The 16,937-nt window shown below is 39.3% G+C and overlaps 1 protein-coding gene and 1 long non-coding RNA gene across 8 annotated transcripts in view; one reads left to right on the forward strand and one right to left on the reverse strand.

The window, feature by feature from the left end:
• C2CD5 (C2 calcium dependent domain containing 5) overlaps positions 1–14,295 on the reverse strand; it is a 100,808-nt gene extending 86,513 nt beyond the window's left edge. For all 7 annotated transcript variants that reach the window (XM_047865350.1, XM_047865354.1, XM_047865352.1 and 4 more), the window contains exons 1-2: positions 14,156–14,295; positions 13,882–14,001 (exon numbers count right to left, since the gene is read on the reverse strand). In XM_047865350.1, the coding sequence (XP_047721306.1) occupies positions 13,882–13,971 (90 nt within the window). In that variant the 5' untranslated portion in view covers positions 13,972–14,001; positions 14,156–14,295. The remainder of the gene's footprint in view (positions 1–13,881; positions 14,002–14,155) is intronic.
• Positions 14,128–16,937, forward strand: part of LOC125169696 (uncharacterized) — a 41,271-nt gene continuing 38,461 nt past the window's right edge. The window contains exon 1 of the long non-coding RNA XR_007153771.1: positions 14,128–14,264. This is a non-coding gene — a long non-coding RNA (uncharacterized LOC125169696). The remainder of the gene's footprint in view (positions 14,265–16,937) is intronic.

The raw sequence follows: 16,937 nt of genomic DNA on the forward strand, positions 1-16,937 counted from the left end.
TTTTAAGCCCTTATAAGTGTGCACACATAATGATCAGCAGCAAACCATTATCATTAAGGGTTTTATCTTCAGGAACAATGTAAGGGATTGGATGGGGAGACTATCTTATTTCACAGCCAGTCTTGGCATACACTACATCACAAAGATCCAAGGGGCACCTCGGTGGCTCAGTCAGTTAAACGTCTGACTCGATTTCAGCTCAGGTCATGATCTCACAGTTCATGAGATTGAGCCCTGCATCATAAAGCCCACTTGGGATTCTCTCTCCCCTTCTCTATCTGCCCTTCCCACACTCAAGCATGCTCTGTCTCTCTCAAAATAAATAAACTTTAAATCACAAAGATCCAAAATAAGAAAGGAATGAAGAATGCAAAAAGCAAACTAAATCCCTGGGGCTTGCTTCAGACAAAGAATGGAGATTATGAAATCTGACTGAACCCGAGAAGTCGTCCAGAAGCTTAAAAGCAAAACAGCTAGGGAACTACTATTTCCTAGATGGTCTTGCCTTTCCTAAATTTGATCTCTGCTCTAATTCTATTAGTTTTTACCATTATCTTTCCTAACCTCTAAGTTCACTAAAGCTTATCCCCTTTAAGACAATACCCAGGACATAGTTTTGCATACTGTAGATTCTTAGTAAATGCTAGTTCAAGCAAATAATCTATGAAACCTCCTTTCTTTTTTGCAAGAAATCTCCATTGGTTTTATAATATTTGCTTTTGTTGTTCTATCAGTTCAGGAAATTTTCTAAAAGCAAAAAAAAAAAAAATTATCTTCTGTATATTTTTTTCTAGGTGTTTTATCATTTAATTTGAATTATTAGGCACAATACCAAGTACTAAATATGTACTTAGGCAGCATAGTTAGAGGTTAGAAAAGGTTTAAGAAATTCAGTAAAAATAAGAACTTTTTGCATGGCAAAGTATATAAAAGGGGCGCCTGGGTAGCTCAGTCAGTTAAGCATCCAACTTCAGCTTGGGTCATGACCTCAAGGCTCCTGAGTTCAAGATCCGCGTTGGGCTCTGTGCTGACAGCTCAGAGCCTGGAGCCGGCTTCAGTTTCTGTGTCTCCCTCTCTCTCTCTGCCCCTCCCCCACTTGCACTCTGTGTGTGTGTCTCTCTCTCTAAAATAAATAAACATTAGAAAAAATTTTTTTAAAAAATGTAAGAAAGTCAAAAATAGGGGTGCCTGGATGGGTCAGTCAGTGGAGCATATGACTCTTACTATACTTTTGATCTTAACCAAAAGGCCGAGAAGCGATGGGGAGCAAGCAACTCTTGATCGCAGGGCTGTGAGTTCAACCCCTCATTGGGTGTAGAGATTACTTAAAAACAAAATCTTTTTTACATAAAGAAAGTCAAAGATAAACAAAACACTGAGACAAAGTATTTGCTAAATATGTACCAAACAGCTACTTTCCTCAATTTTTAATGAGCTCTTATAAAGCAGTATGAAAAAGATCAACAACCCAACAAAAAAATGGGCAAAGAACATGAACAGATAATTCAAAGAAACAGAAATACAGATGGTTTTTCTTTATCTATTTAATGTAGATGTTTTTAAAGTACAGTTAACCCTTGAACAACATGGGTTTGAACAGCACGCATCCACTTTATAGGCAGATTTTTTCAGTAAAAATACTTGAGAACTTTTTGGAGATTTGTGACAAATTGAAAAAACTCATAAACAAAATGAATAGCAAAAAAACCCCTAAAAATAGCAAATAAACTAAGAAACAGTTATGTCAGGAATGCATAAGATATATGTAAATACTAGTCTATTTTATCACTTACTACCATAAAATACACACTAACTATAAAAAGTTAAAACTGATCAAAACATGCAAAAAAAAAAAAAAAAGACATAAGAGCATACACAATGCCATTTGCAGTTGAGAGAAATGTAAAGATGCAGTGTTAAATCATAACTGCATAAAATGAATTGTAGCACACACTGTGGTACTAGAATAATTTCATATCACTTCCTATTGCCACTGCCATGAGCCCAAGTGTTTTGAGTATCCATTTAAAACACTGTACCATGCTACCTATCTCCATGTGAGCAGTTCGTCTCCCCAGTAAATTGCATACTGCAGCACAAAGTAACCTCTTGCAATTCTTGAGTATTTTTCATTGTGTTTAGTGTAATACTGTAATCCTTGAATAACATCATGGGACCCATACAAAGTGCCACTAGGTTGCTTGAAGTGCTTCCAAGAATCAAAGAAAAGTCATGACATTAACAAGAAAAAGCTGAATTGCTTGATATGTACTACAGATCGAGTTTTACAGCTACAGTTGCCTGCTGCTTCAAGATAAACGAATCCAGCATAAGGACCACTGTAAATAGAGAAAATTCGTGAAGACACCGCTGCAGCTATGCCAACAGGTGCAAAAACCTTGCACTTTTTGAAAAATACCTTTTTATTTCATATTGAAAATGCAGCTTTTACATGGGTGTAGGATACACTACACTCTAATATGATTCAAGAAAAAAGTGAAGTCATTATATGACAACCTAAAGCAAAAGGAAGATGAAAGATCTAAAGCAGGATAATTTAATGCCAGCAAAGGATAGTATCATGATTTTAGAAAGAGGACTGGCTTACAACACGTCAAGATAACAGGAGAAATAGCTGCCACCGACCAAAACACAGCAGACAAGTTCCCAGATGCCACTGAAAAAAGCACTGAAAAGAAACCTGCCTGAACAGGTTTTTGATGCAGACACAAGCGCCTTATTCTCATAGGGGAAAAAAATCCCAAAAAGGGTATTTATTAGTAAGGGAGAGAAGCAAGCTCTGGGGTTTGAGGCAGGAAGGGATAGGCTAACTCTACTCTTTTGTGCAAATGCAGTCAAGTTTATGATCAGGACTGCCCTTATCTATAAAGCTGCTAATCCCCAAGCCTTGAAAGGAAAAGACAGACACCAGCTGCCAGTCTTTTGGTTATACAACAAGGTCTGGACAACAAGAATCCTTTTTCTGGATTGATTCTATTGATGCCTGAAGTCAGGAAATACCTTGCTACTAAGGGACTGTCTTTTAAAGTTCTTTTGATATTGGACAATGTCTCTGGTCACCCAGAACCCCATGAGTTCAACACCAAGGGCATCAAAGTGATTTACTTGCCCCCAAATACAACATTTCTATAATCAGCCTCTAGATCAGGGGGGTCATAAGGACCTTTAAAGCTCATCACACATGGTGTTCTTTGGAAAGGATTGTCAACACTATGGAAGAGAATTCCACGAGAACATCATGAAAAGTCCGGAAGGATTATACCACTGAAATGCCATCATTATTATAGAAAGAGCCATGAAAACCATCAAGCCTGAAACAATAAACTCCTGCTGTAAAAAAATGTGTCCAGATGTTGTACATGACTTCACAGGACTTACAACAGAGCCAATCAAGGGAATCATGGAGGGGAGCCTGGCTAGCTTAGTTGGTAGAACATGTGACTCTTGATCTTAAGGTTTTGAGTTCAAGCCCCACAATGGGCATGGAGACTACTTGAAAAAAAAGACTTTTTTTAAAAGGGGGGAATCATGGAAAAGACTGTGGATATAGTGGGGCGCCTGGGTGGCTCAGTCAGTTGAGTGTTTGGTTCGGCTCACGTCATGATCACGCAGTCCGTGAGTTCGAGCCCAGTGTCGGGCTCTGTGCTGACAGCTCAGCGCCTGGAGCCTGCTTCAGATTCTGTGTCTCCCTCTCTCTCTGCTCCTCCCCCACTCATGCTCTAGCGCATGCGTGCTCTCTCTGTCAAAAATAAATAAACATTAAAATTTTTTTAAAGTAATAATAAAAAGATTGTGGATATAGCAAAAAGGGTGAAGGGTGAAGAGTTTCAAGGTATGGATCTTAGAGAAATTTAAAAGCTAATGAACACCACACCAGAAGAATTAACAGAAGACAACTTGATGGAGATGAGGGCTTCCAAACCAGTGCCAGATGAGAAAAAAGATGTAAAAGAAGCAGTGCCAGAAAATAAATTGATATTAAACAACCTGGCAGACGGGATCTGATTATTCAAGACTGCTACTGACTTCTCTTACAACATAGACCTTTCTAGGATACTAGCACCGAAACTAACACAAACAGTGGTACTGTACTGAAATACTTTTCGAAAAATGAAAAAGCAAAAATGTTAGAAACTGCAAATTACCATGTGCCTCCCTTTCCTGTCTCCCCTTCCAGCTCTTCCACCTGTTCCATTTCTGCCACCTGAGAGCAAGACCATCCCCTCCTCTTCCTCTACCTCTACATATTCAACATGAAAGCAATGAGGATGAAGACCTGACAATCCACTTCCACTTAATAATCATGCTGTACAATTAATAAGCGTATCTGTTGTGTGAGTGTCTTCATGTGAAAATCTAATAACTATACAGTAAGAACCGTATAAGGCATTTCTGTGCCATCATCAGATGCCTAAGTAGTCATTGTGTACTAGACTTGGATAGAAGCAGTTAGCCTATATTTATATAGATATAGGTGAGCAATAGTTAATACAAAATTAATCGCATTATTTTTCTTACTGTTTTATAACTTTGCTTTCAAAGAATTATATACCACACTGTGCCTCTCTCATTATTGGAAAAACTGTGTATCAGCCTATCATCACGGGTTTTTTTTTTTTTTTTAGCTACATTTCTAATACAGCATTATTACATTTCTAAAACTGCAATACTGTGTATCATAAAAATTTTTCAATAAAATTTTTTTATAACAATTCATTTTTATAACAATTCATTTGTTATATAATGGAATTCATTTGTTAGCAAGGCTCCTGTGAAGCAATCCTATCAATTACACTAGGCTACCATAAAGCAATCATACTGCTGCTTCTTTGTTACCAATGTATAAATCATTATACTTCTAAATGAAGAAGAATTTCTTTTTCACAGTATCTTTCCATTTTTGATGTCTAGTGTTAGTAATATGTGGAACATCTACTGTGTTTTGTATCATTTAAGACAATATTGATGTAGTTATAGATGATTCACCTTGTAAACATACAGTGTAAACTTACAGTATCTATAACACAGAACAGTACTATAAATATATTTTCTCTGCCTTATGATTTTTTTATTTATTCTGAGAGACAGAAAGAGAGGGAAAGAGAGCACACACATGGGAGAGGGGCAGAGAGGGAGAGAGAGAATCCCCAAGCAGGCTCTACACTGTCGGCAAGGAACCTGACGTGAGGCTTGGTCTCACGGATGGTGAGATGTCTTCAGCCAAAATCAAGAGCCGACACAAGTCCACTGCTTAACCCACTGATCCATCCAGATGCCCCAATGATTTTCTCAGTAACACTTTCTTTTCTCTAGCTTATCTTAGTGTAAGAATATTGTGTATAATATATTTCACATACAAAATCTGTGAACCAACTTTATGTTATCAGTAAGCCTTCCAGTCAACAGCAGGCCATTTGTAGTTCATTTTGGGGGGAGTCAAAAGTTACATGTGGATTTTCAACTGTGCTGGGTTGGGAGAGGGATGTCAACTGCCCCTAAGAGGCCCCACCCGGTTCAAGGGTCAACCATACATCAAAAGATGATCAACCACATTCATACTATAAGAAATGCAAACTAGGGGCGCCCAGGTGGCTCAGTCGGTTAAGAGTCTGACTTTGGCTCAGGTCATGACCTCACAGTTCATGAGTTCGAGCCCCACATCGGGCTCTGTGCTGACAGCTCAGAGCCTGGAGCCTGCTTCAGATTCTGTGTCTCCCTCTCTCTCTGTCCCATCCCCACTCATGCTCTGTCTCTCTCTGTCTTAAAAATAAATAAAACATTAAAAAAAATTTTTTTAAGAAATGCAAACTAAACCAACATTTTTACTTATCACATTGGCAAAAAATTTGAAAACAGTGTTGATGAGGTGTTCTAATACTTTGTTGGTGGGAATATAAATTAAAACAATCTCTAAGGACTGTAGTTTGACAATGTATCAAAATGTTAAATGCCTATACCGTTTAACTTTATATAGAAGTGCACAATGACATATACAGGCAGCATCATGGTAGCCTAAGACTGGAAATAACCTAGATATCCACCAATTTGGAACTGGTTAAATGAAGTATGGTAAAGACACACAGTCCAAATGCTAATTAGAAGAATGAAGCAGTTCTCTGCACTGGTACAGAACAATCACCAAAATAGATCTTTCTTCAATGGAACAGCATGTATAGCATTCTTTGGGGGGAAAAAAATGCCAAAATGTTATAAGTCATGTAATATATGCCTACATACTGCACAGGTTATTTGAGAATGTACAACAAATGGTAACAACGGACCCTAGAAAAAACAGAACAGGTTGGTTAAAAGAAACACAGTATGAGAGGTTGACTCATTTTGTACCTTCTGATTCTGAACCATGCACATACACTTCCTATTTGTAAAATGTATTATTTTAAAATTCAAAAACATAAAAATTCAAATAATATTATATTTTCAAATATATTCAAATCATATTATATTCAAATCATATTTATTTTGATTAAAATTATAAAATTCTGGATCCACTTCCAGGAATTTATCCTAAAGAAACAATTTCACATGAGTCTCCTTCCTAAAAAAAAAAAAAAACAAAAAAAACTAAAAAATCTAGTCATTCAATAGGAAAATTGAGTAAATCACATGTATCCCCATTAAAGAATGGAATTGATTTTATGCACTGTCATGTGGAAACGTCAATGACACAATAACTGAAAAACAACAAGTTATAAAATATATAAAGCATTATTACAGTCGTTTTTTAAAATATGATAAAACTTTTTTTTTGAAAGGAAGGAGGGGGAGTAAACAAACACATGCCAAAGAACTGACAGCAATCATCTCTGAAGAGAGGACTGACATGGTAGGAAATACAGTACAGCGTACAGCATAGTAAGTACAAAGGAAGGGGTGTTCAAGTTTTACTTCTGAATTATTTCAATCTTTTGTAATGGGAGCTATTCATGTATTACTTTAATAACTTATTTTAAATCACAAACAGTAAAGAATGAAACTTAATGGGGATGGGGAACCCTGAGAAGAACAGAAATTACTGTTCAGTTACAAATTTCATTACATTTTAATATTCAAAATATCAAGGAAATACTTATTGCTTAAATTACCCAGTAACTGCTTAATTTGAAGTAAAATGTGGTTAGGATTATAAAACTATTCAAAACCTTTCAAAAGCCAAATGTACTTAACGGTTTGGATTCAACTGCCAAAACTACCATATCATTCTTTACGTTATGAATTCAGAGCCCCCTTCAGGTTTGTCCCACTATACTGTACTGTTATATTGTGCCTTTCATTGTTTTTTTTGGTCAACTGCCCATTCTAGATACAGTAAAGATCTGATAGCTCCAAACTGCATTAAACAAACATTTTAGAAAAAGGAAAAGGCTAAAGTGTGTATTTTTGCCAAATTGTGATGATTCCCCTTCTACTAAAGAATCATAGTTCATTTGGTCTTATTTAATTCGAAGGAGATTTTATTACCCAGCAATTAAATGAATGCCTTACAACTTTATTAAAGAACCTCAGGGATTTTAATGAGATTCCCTAGTAAAGTAAAAGCATTCTCTTTCCCCACTCATTAGCTAAATTACCTTGAGAAAGTTATTTAACCTGTTATTTAAGGCTGTTTCCTCTTCTGAAAGGGGGGTTGTTGTAGTACATGAAAAAAATGCATGTAGAGACCTAGCAAAATGTCTGGTATGTCATTAAACATTTCTTTTCCTCTCTCTGTTCACTCACAGGCTCCTGGGTAAACACAAAATGACCATATACCTTGCTGAACAGTTTGTAACATGCACATTAATACCAGCATAAACTTCCATTAATACTTCTTTTATACAGAACTTCTACCTCATTTATCCTGGAAATTCCTGCAAGAATAAACATCTTTAAATACTACTTGGTCTTCACTAGCTTCCTAAATTTCTCACATCATATGTAGTAGAAATTCCCTCAACCAATGCAATCCAGACCTGTATTTGATCAGTTAATCAAATAATACGGTTAAATCAAGGAATCATTAAAAATGATACAAACTGTAAACATTTTAAGATAAAACATACAAATAAATATTCATTCCTCTATCTTTGAATGTAAGGCTAAGGCCTCTTATTTGAGTAAGGGTCCACTGTTAAGAGTTCTGCATCATCTTTTTTGCATAAGCCACACCCATAATGTACCATCTGTCATTTCCAGTTTAGGTTTTTTTTATGATGGTAGAACTTAAAATTGCTTGTAAAAATATATGAACACAGAATCCTAGATTTTTTACAATCTTTTCTTCATCTAATTCAAGAGTAATGTTTAGTGACTGTATCCATATGTCTTTACATAACATTATCAACTTCATTTTCACACTTATTTCACCAATTTACATAAGGTTTAAATACATTACAATAACAAATAGAGTTGGCATAAAACAGGTTTGGGGAAAAAAACAAAACTGCCTTTTGGTAAAGTATTATTAGCCAACTGATGGGAGAAGTATGCACACAGGCACACTGGAGAATAATCTAGCAATGTGGGTATTCAAAAATATGCTTATGGATGGGGCACCTGGGTGGCTCAGTTGGTTAAGCATCTGAATCTTGATTTCAGCCTCAGGTCATAATCCCAGGGTCCTGAGATTGAGCCCCCTCAGGCGGAGCCTGAGCATGGAGCCTGCTTAGGATCTCAGGATTTTCTCCCTCCCTTTCTCTCTCCCTCCCTTTCTCTCTCCCTCCCTCTGTGCCTTTCCCCTGCTCATGCTCTGTCCCTAAAATAAAAAAAGAAAAAAGAATAGGCTTATGGAAGGAATGCAGAACACTGGGGACTGTGATGAGTGAATTAATGCAAATTTGTTAACAGAGCTTCTACTGTACAAACTTCCACCCCGTAGTTTTCAGACCATTCAATAATCTGCATCTCCCTACCTAGCAAATTTTATTCCCCACAAGAATCCTCCCTTCAATTACATATGCTCTATCCCTCTCCTTTTGCTTTTACCAAGTTTATCCTATTCATCTGAAAAATGTCCTTTTTTCCTCTCTGCCTGTAGAAATTTGACCATCCTTCAAGTCCAGCACAAAGACTTCTCATGACCAGCTCAGGCACCATTATCTCCCTCTCTTATGAGCTTATACAGCACTTACAGTCTACATCACACAATTTATCCCTTTATTATACAGTAATCCTTCATTATCCCCTTTTTCCTGCATTAATCTTTCCCTTTCTGCTGGATTTTTCCTGTTACCACACAAATATGTTCTAATATCTTCTAACTTAAGTACTGAAAGCCACATACTCCCCAAATAACACACCATTTCTCCTCTCTTCACAGCTGTATTTCTTTAAATAATTGTCCATTCTTGCCACACCTCTTCCTCACCTCCCTTGTACCCCTTGTTAGCCCTCTTTAACTCATTACAATATGGGCTTCCTTCACATTCCTCTTGCTGGCATCAGTAACAACCTCCATATTGTTCAATACAGTGATTTCTCTGTCCTCTTTACTTGACCCTCTCAGTGCCATTTAAATGGTTGAGGGCTTCCTCTTTCCAGAAACTTCCCCTCTTGCCTTTTCAGACATTACTTTCCTGATTTTTCTCTACCCCAACTGGCTGATAATTTCCGTTTTCTTCCCCTGGTCCCCTCCTCTAAAGACATTTAATATCAAGTTTTTTCAAGGATCCATTCTTCTCTCTCCCCTCATTCAGAGGTTTAAAAAAAGGGACAGAACCAACTCCTAAGGGAATTTTAGAAATTTCTATGGGTGTTTTTGTGGGGAACAATAGTAATATTTAGGAGGAAGGACCAGAGAAGGTAGGTGTCCTGCAATGTAAGAAATAGTCCCCTATAATGAAGACTTATCTCATGATTTTCAAATGTCCTACCACACAGTCACAAAGGATTAAAAACCCATCTCATTCTACAGATAAAAGTACTGTAATGGGAGTTTTCATATACATAATTGTCAAGAAATAGAACCAACGTGTAAATTAAGAGAAAATTCTGCTTTTTCCCATGAGTTGACTACTTTGAAAAATCAGATAGCAATGAAGGCCATCTGAGATGTCAAAACTGCACAACTGTCTCACTCTCTACAGAGTCAGATTCATACGATTTTTATACAAAGTGAGGCACTCCCTCTCTTGTATCCTTGCTTTATTTTCTCCATATTCTCTCTATTTAACAGAGTTTATCTTTTCTTTAATGATCTTCTTTATGAATTCCCTCCTCTCACTAAAATGTGAGTTCCATGATTAAAGAAATGTTTGTCTAATCCACTGCTATATCCCCAGCACATTGTATTATACTCAGTACAGTGATGGGTATATACAAAGGCTTAATAAACATTCATGTTCTCAATCTGATTACTTTGCATCTTCTACTATGTTCATGAACAAGTACTTCCATATTGAAATACAAATTTTAAAAAGTCTCTTATCATACTATACTTAGAGCAATATATTGATTTTTAATTGTAAGGATTGTTTACATCAGCTATAAATATCATGCCAGCGTAGTAAAGAGTGGATTTCAAAACACCTGCTATATAAAGTGGGTACTGGGTCTCACGGAATTGAAAAGCACTGGCCTGTATGAGCTCATTTCTAACTCACACCTCTCTTCTAAACACCACACTCACAAATCTAATTTCCTCACTGACAACTCCAATTAAAGTTCTTAAAGACATCTCAAACTTAACACACCTCGACGGAAACTGACTCTTCACCTACTCAATCTCTATCAATCCCATGGAGTCTCAGAAAATTACCCCAAAATTCCAGAAAACTAAGAGTCATCTTTTAGTTTCCCTTTCCCTGGTCCCCTACTCCAGTCGACCAATAAATCCTCTAGAATCCCTCTTCACGGTGTATCTGGAATCCATCCACTTCTATTACCAAACCAACATTTTGGCCCCCATCTTCTCTTTTTTGAACTATTATAGAATCTCGTAATTAGCTATTTGCTTCCGAATAGCTTTCTCTTTTCAGTTCTTTCTCTTTTCAGTTCATACTCCAGGTAGCAAAAAAGAGTACTCATCTCAACAACCGCTTACTACAGAATTTGGAATAAAATCCATACTCCCAATCACGGCCTCTAAGATCCTGAACGATTGGCTCCTTGACTAACTCTACAACTTTATCTTACGCCATTTTCTCCTTTACTCACTATATGCCAGTCATACACATCTCCCTTCACTTCCTAATACACTCCCTAAGCAGCTGGCTCCTTCTCATCCAGCAGGTCTTCTGATGGACACTTCCTCAGAGGTCTCCCCCAATTACCCAATCTAAAACAGATGTTCCCTGTTACTCTCTATTGCTTTCATATCACTCATCACAGTTACATATTTAATCATTTCTTTGCTTTTTAATGTCTGTCTCTTCCACCAAAATATAAACTCCATAAAAGCAGGAACGAAGTCTATTTTGTTCACTATTACGTACGCATCAGCTACACCAGTGACTAGCACTGGACCTGGCAAATAGCACTTAATAAGTATTTGCTGGAAGAAGGAATTAATAAGTCACCCTTAAATCCAACCCCTCCCTTACCAGCAAAACCATTGATTCCCAAGGCATTATTTTACCTAGGAAGTGTCCCTTAAGTCTTTCTCCTCTAGTTGGTTCCCATAGCCATTCTCAACATGCACGTACTGCCTGGATAATTTTACCACCTTCTTAACTGATCTCCCTGCCTCAACTCTCACCTGTCTAGTTCATCAATAACATTATCATACAAGTCATCCTATAAACAACCTAATACAAACATCACCTTATTTCATTTCTGCTCAAAAAGTTCTCTTTGCGGGGTGCCCGGTGGCTCAGTCAGTTAAGCCACCAACTTCAGCTCAGGTCACGATCTCACAGTTCATGAGTTCAAGCCCCACATCGGGCTCTGTGCCGACAGCTCAGAGCCTGGAGCCTGCTTCGGATTCTGTGTCTCCCTCTCTCTCCGCCTCTCCCCTACTCACACTCTGTCTCTCTCTCTCTCTCTCTCTCTCTCTCAAAAATAAATAAACATTTTAAAAAAAGTTCTCTTTGCTTACCCCTGCTTATAAAGGAAAATTATTCAGTACAGAAAACAAGATTTGGTACCAACCTACCTTTCCAGGCTCATCCCCCACAACCTCCACTACTCACATATTCCCTTTTACTCCCAGACACATCCTAAACTAAGATAGTTCCCTGAACATACCATGTATCCCATCCTGTGCCTTTGACGTTCCTTCTGTCTGGTAACATCCTGAGTATCCTTCAAGGTTCAGCTCAAATGTCATTTTCTTAGTAAGACTTCCTAAACCTTCAGAGACAGAATGAAGTTTCCATATTCGACAACACTCATCACCTTGTCCAGAGAGGCAATGTTAGCACAGTGGTTAAGAGAACAGACCACAAGGCTATCTACATGGTTAAGAAATCTTAGGCAAATTATTTACTGTTCCTAGGCGTTACCTTAACTGTAATATGGGATAATAATATAATAGCAGGACTGTTGTAATAAGAATTAAAAAGTGCTTAACAAAAACCTGGCAATAATGAGACTCAACAAATGTTAGCTATTAGTTATTAACCTCAACTATATGGGTCAGTCTCTGAGCTACCTAAAAGCAAAGACTATGCTTTGGTAATCTGTGAATCTCCATTACCTAACAGCTGACCCAAGAACACACACAACATGTTTTCTCAAATGAAAATGAAGTTGGGATTAAGAATAACTATAGCAATGTTTGGGAGGAAAAACTGCAATTATTAAGTCAGAAAACCTTTAGGGAACATCAAGAATATTTTATACTGAGGGGTGCCTGGGTGGCTCTCAGTCGGGTTAAGCATCGACTTTGGCTTAGGTCATGATCCCACGCTGGTTGGTATGAGCCTTGGGTGGGGCTGTGTGCTGACAGCTTGGAGCCTGGAGCCTGCTTCAGATTGTGTCTCCCTGTCTCTCTGCCCCTCCCCCATTCACGCTCGCACGCGCGCTCGCTCGCTCTCTCTCTCTCTCTCTCAAAAATAAAAGAGTAAACATTAAAAAAAATTTTTTTAAAGAAGAGAATATTTTATATTGATATGAAATCAGGTTGTATATTATCCTGTAGCTATCAACTCTAAGCATTAATAGCCCAAATAATTATTATTCTAATGCTCTGGCTCATCATGTCAACTTTCACTACAATTTTTACTTGGCTTCTTTCAGACTTTGGGTTATTACCTTCCGGGCCCTAGGCCTGTGCTAATTTGCATGAGCTTTAAACTAATCATCTGACTTAAAAAGCAATTTTGCAATTTAAATCCATGGCACTTAATTGGCTTCCTACCTCAAGGCACTAAATCACCCTAAAACAGCTCATCAGACCTACCAGTCTATACAAGAGCAGAAAGCTTTCCAGCTGTGTTTTAACTTAACACTGATGATTCAGAGAATGTTATGTTAAGGGGTGGATCGCCACGCCTTGTAGGTCTCCAAGTGCCCATAACGGACTGTATCTACATTCTTAACGTGATCTCCATCACTTCGGCGTCAGAAGCCACCCTCCTAAACAGAAGAATGTACGTGTGTGTGTTTTCGGTGGCTGAGCGGCCACGCCTCGGGATCGCTTCCTGACTGGCAGGTGGCCTGTTATGAGTCCTGACATCAGGGTCACCCCAGCATGCAGAGCAGTAACTGCCTCCCCGCGCGGCGCGCCACAGACGCCTGTGAGCGCTGCACCCATCACATGGGCTGCAATCTCGTCAGTCAGCCCTCAAGGGACGGCTGGACAAGCACCGCACAAAGGACGACAGTCGAAATGAGAATGGGCTGAAGAGCTGGGGGTGAGGTGGGTAGGATCCTTCACAGGGCTTGGCACTCCCTGTGCTTTGAGGGGCAGGACCTTGCACCAACCTCCACGAAGGCATCAGTCAGGTCACTAGCTCGGTCCATCACTGGCAAATGGCGCCCGGCCACGATTTTCACCTTCAGCTTCCCAGGCATCTTTCTCGGCTTCGGCCTCTCCTTGGGCTCCTGCAGAAACAAACAAGCGAGTCTGCGCCGAGCTCCAAGCCCGGCGGGGGAGGGGCGGGAGCGCGCGGGGAGCGGCGCGCGCTGCCGGGAGCGCGCGGGCTAACTGACAGTGGAGGGCGCGCTATGGCGCGCCGCGCCGATGGTTGCCACTCACTCTCGGATGAGTAAGGGGGCTGTCCCGCGCGGGCGCTGAAGCCTCATTCCGGAGAGGCAGCCGGAGGAGTGGTCCCGGTGGATTCTTCTACCCCAGTCCCACAGTGCTGGTAAGAGAAGCAAAAGCCAGTCAGCATCCCGTGGAGCCTCTGCCACCCCTACTTGTATTTTCCTCCCCCCAAAATGGCGGCTTTCGGGGCGTGGAGGAAACATCGATCATTCGGCGCTCGGCGCACTTTGTAGGGGAGAATTTAAATTCACGGAGAGCAGATGGAGGGGGCGGGACGGACTTCGAGGAAGCCAGAGGGCAGGGAAATAGGTCGAGCCCTGCATCATCCACCGAGCCGAGGCTGCTTCCCTGAAGGCGACCTGACTGCGTCCTTCAGGGACGAAGCGCTAGTTCGGCTCCGTGACTTTACTGGTCGCCGCCTTCCCAGCTGCAACGACTTATTCTCGAAGGGTATAACGGAAGGGGTAGCGGCGGAGAGTGCTAGAGGAGCGATTGCCATCGGCCTTTACCCGTTAGTGGTTCATAAAGTCTGGTTAGCTGGTTTCTACCTGGACGGCGTGTAGTTTTTGTTTTATACGAAGGAGAGTAAGAAATTTCAGGGATATCTCGGGTAGTCAAATAAGTCTTCTTTAGCAACATTTTTTTATTCAGTCATATACACATGTACTGGGTTGTAGATGTTACTGGTTAGGTCTTGGGGGAAAAAAACAAAACTTTGAAATCCAAAGCCACTGCTTGAAGAAGTCTGCCCTGCATTCTTAGATCAGGCCAGTGTGCTTAATAAGCGCAGACAAGCCCAAAGATAAGACCTACTTTACTGGCAGGAGTTCAGGACCTCCTACCCTGTGAAATTTCTAGTCAACTGCGAGAAACCAACTAGATGAGATTAATTAAACATCTTGAACAATCAACCCAATTATATATATACATAAACATGCAAAAAAGAGGCATAATCTATAGGCTCAGACCATCAGACAAAAAATTAGGGAAATTAAGGCACACTGCACAGGATGTAACCCAAATCACTCCATACCAAATATCAAAAACAGCATTAACGGTACATGCCATATCAAATACCAAAATCACCATTAACAATTCCAGTAGAAAGATTTTACCCCTGGATTCATCAGGAATGGAAAATTCCCAAATGAAGATATTTGTTTGTTTGTTTAAGCCAATATAACTTTAACTTTGAAAACACTGAACAGGTCCGGGTGCCAGGCTGGCCCTGAGGGTGCAGCGTGTGACTATTGATCTCCAGTTGTGAGCTGGAGCCCCACATTGAATGTGGAGATTACTTAAAAATAAAATCTTAAAGGGGCGCCTGGGTGGCTCAGTAGGTTAACAGACTTCAGGTCACGATCTCGCGGTTTGGGAGTTCAAGCCCCTTGTAGGACTATGTGCTGACAGCTCAAAGCCTGGAGCCTGCTTTGGATTCTATGTGTCCCTCTCTCTTTCTGCCCCTTCCCCTCTCATGCTTTGTCTCTCTCTCTGTCAAAAATAAATAAACATTAAAAAAATTTTCTAAGGCAGCAAATCCTTCTATAGAGGGAATGTTGTTCACATTAAGTGAGAAGTTGAACTTCCAAAGGGAAAAGAAAAAGGCTTCCTCAGAATAAAAGTTTTAAATATTAATCCCTGACTTTTTGGAGTACAGAAAACTATCCATTCAAACTATGACTAAAGGCTAGAAAGCCACAGCTCCCAGGTAGATTTCTTTAGATCCTACTGCAGCTTTCTGTGCAATCTAACTACTCTTAAAATGCCCTTACCAAACTCTCATGGTGAGCGACAGACACTATGTGACCAGTTCATTTCGGTATGTTTTGTTTTGGTGGTAGATTTGAAATAGATTTTTTACTGAAATCAAAGTATTACCACGCTACCAATTCATTAAAAAAAAAAAAACTAAAACCTAAAAAGAAAAAAATCAGAAAACTGAAGTTTTGCAACAATCTTAATGGAAAATAATGTTTTGTATTACAAGATGTTGTAATGTAAAAATATATTTGCAAATTACACAATTAGAGGTTAACAATCTCAGCTTCCTAATTAGTATCCTGTAAGGTACTTGTTCATACCTGTTGCCTCAGGCTTCATTAACAGGAGATTATAATTAAGCTGCTTCCTGAAGACTTTTTTTTAGTAGAATTAAGCCTGACTCCAGTTTGTTTTCTAATAATTGTACTGGTTTGTTTTAATTCATGCTGGGCACAGTGTGGACTTTTCCTGACAAATCTATCATGATCTGGTTCCTGATTAACTTTTGTAGCTTCCTACTTTACCGCTCTCTTTGCATCTCAGATCCTACAATAAATAAAGTTAATATGTATTGAGTATTTGCTATGTACCTGCTACTGAATTCAGTGCTAGGGAGCTTTTAAAGCTCCCTAAAATCCTATGCAATAGGAATTATCCGCCTTCATTTTATAGGTAATGAATTTGAAGCTTTGCAATGCTTACTTGGTGACCCAAAGTCATAGAGCTGGTAATGTTGGAGGCAGGATTTATATCCAGGCAGTTTGATTCCAAGAACCCCTCTTTAAAGGCTGTGTGTAATTTCAGGGGCACCTGGGTGGCTCAATTGGTTAAGCAACTGACCCTTGATTTCGGCTCAGATCATGATCTCAAGGTTCATGAAACTGAGCCCCAAGTCTGGCTCTGCTCAGGCAAGATAAAAATTGCTTGGGATTCTCTTATCTCCCTCTCTCTGCCCCTCCCACACTCGTGCTCTCTCTCAAAGAAACACTTAATAAAATTTTAAAAAATAGAG

The sequence above is a fragment of the Prionailurus viverrinus genome, chromosome B4 (genome assembly GCF_022837055.1).
Source record: "Prionailurus viverrinus isolate Anna chromosome B4, UM_Priviv_1.0, whole genome shotgun sequence".
In the NCBI taxonomy this organism is placed as follows: Eukaryota; Metazoa; Chordata; class Mammalia; order Carnivora; family Felidae; genus Prionailurus; species Prionailurus viverrinus.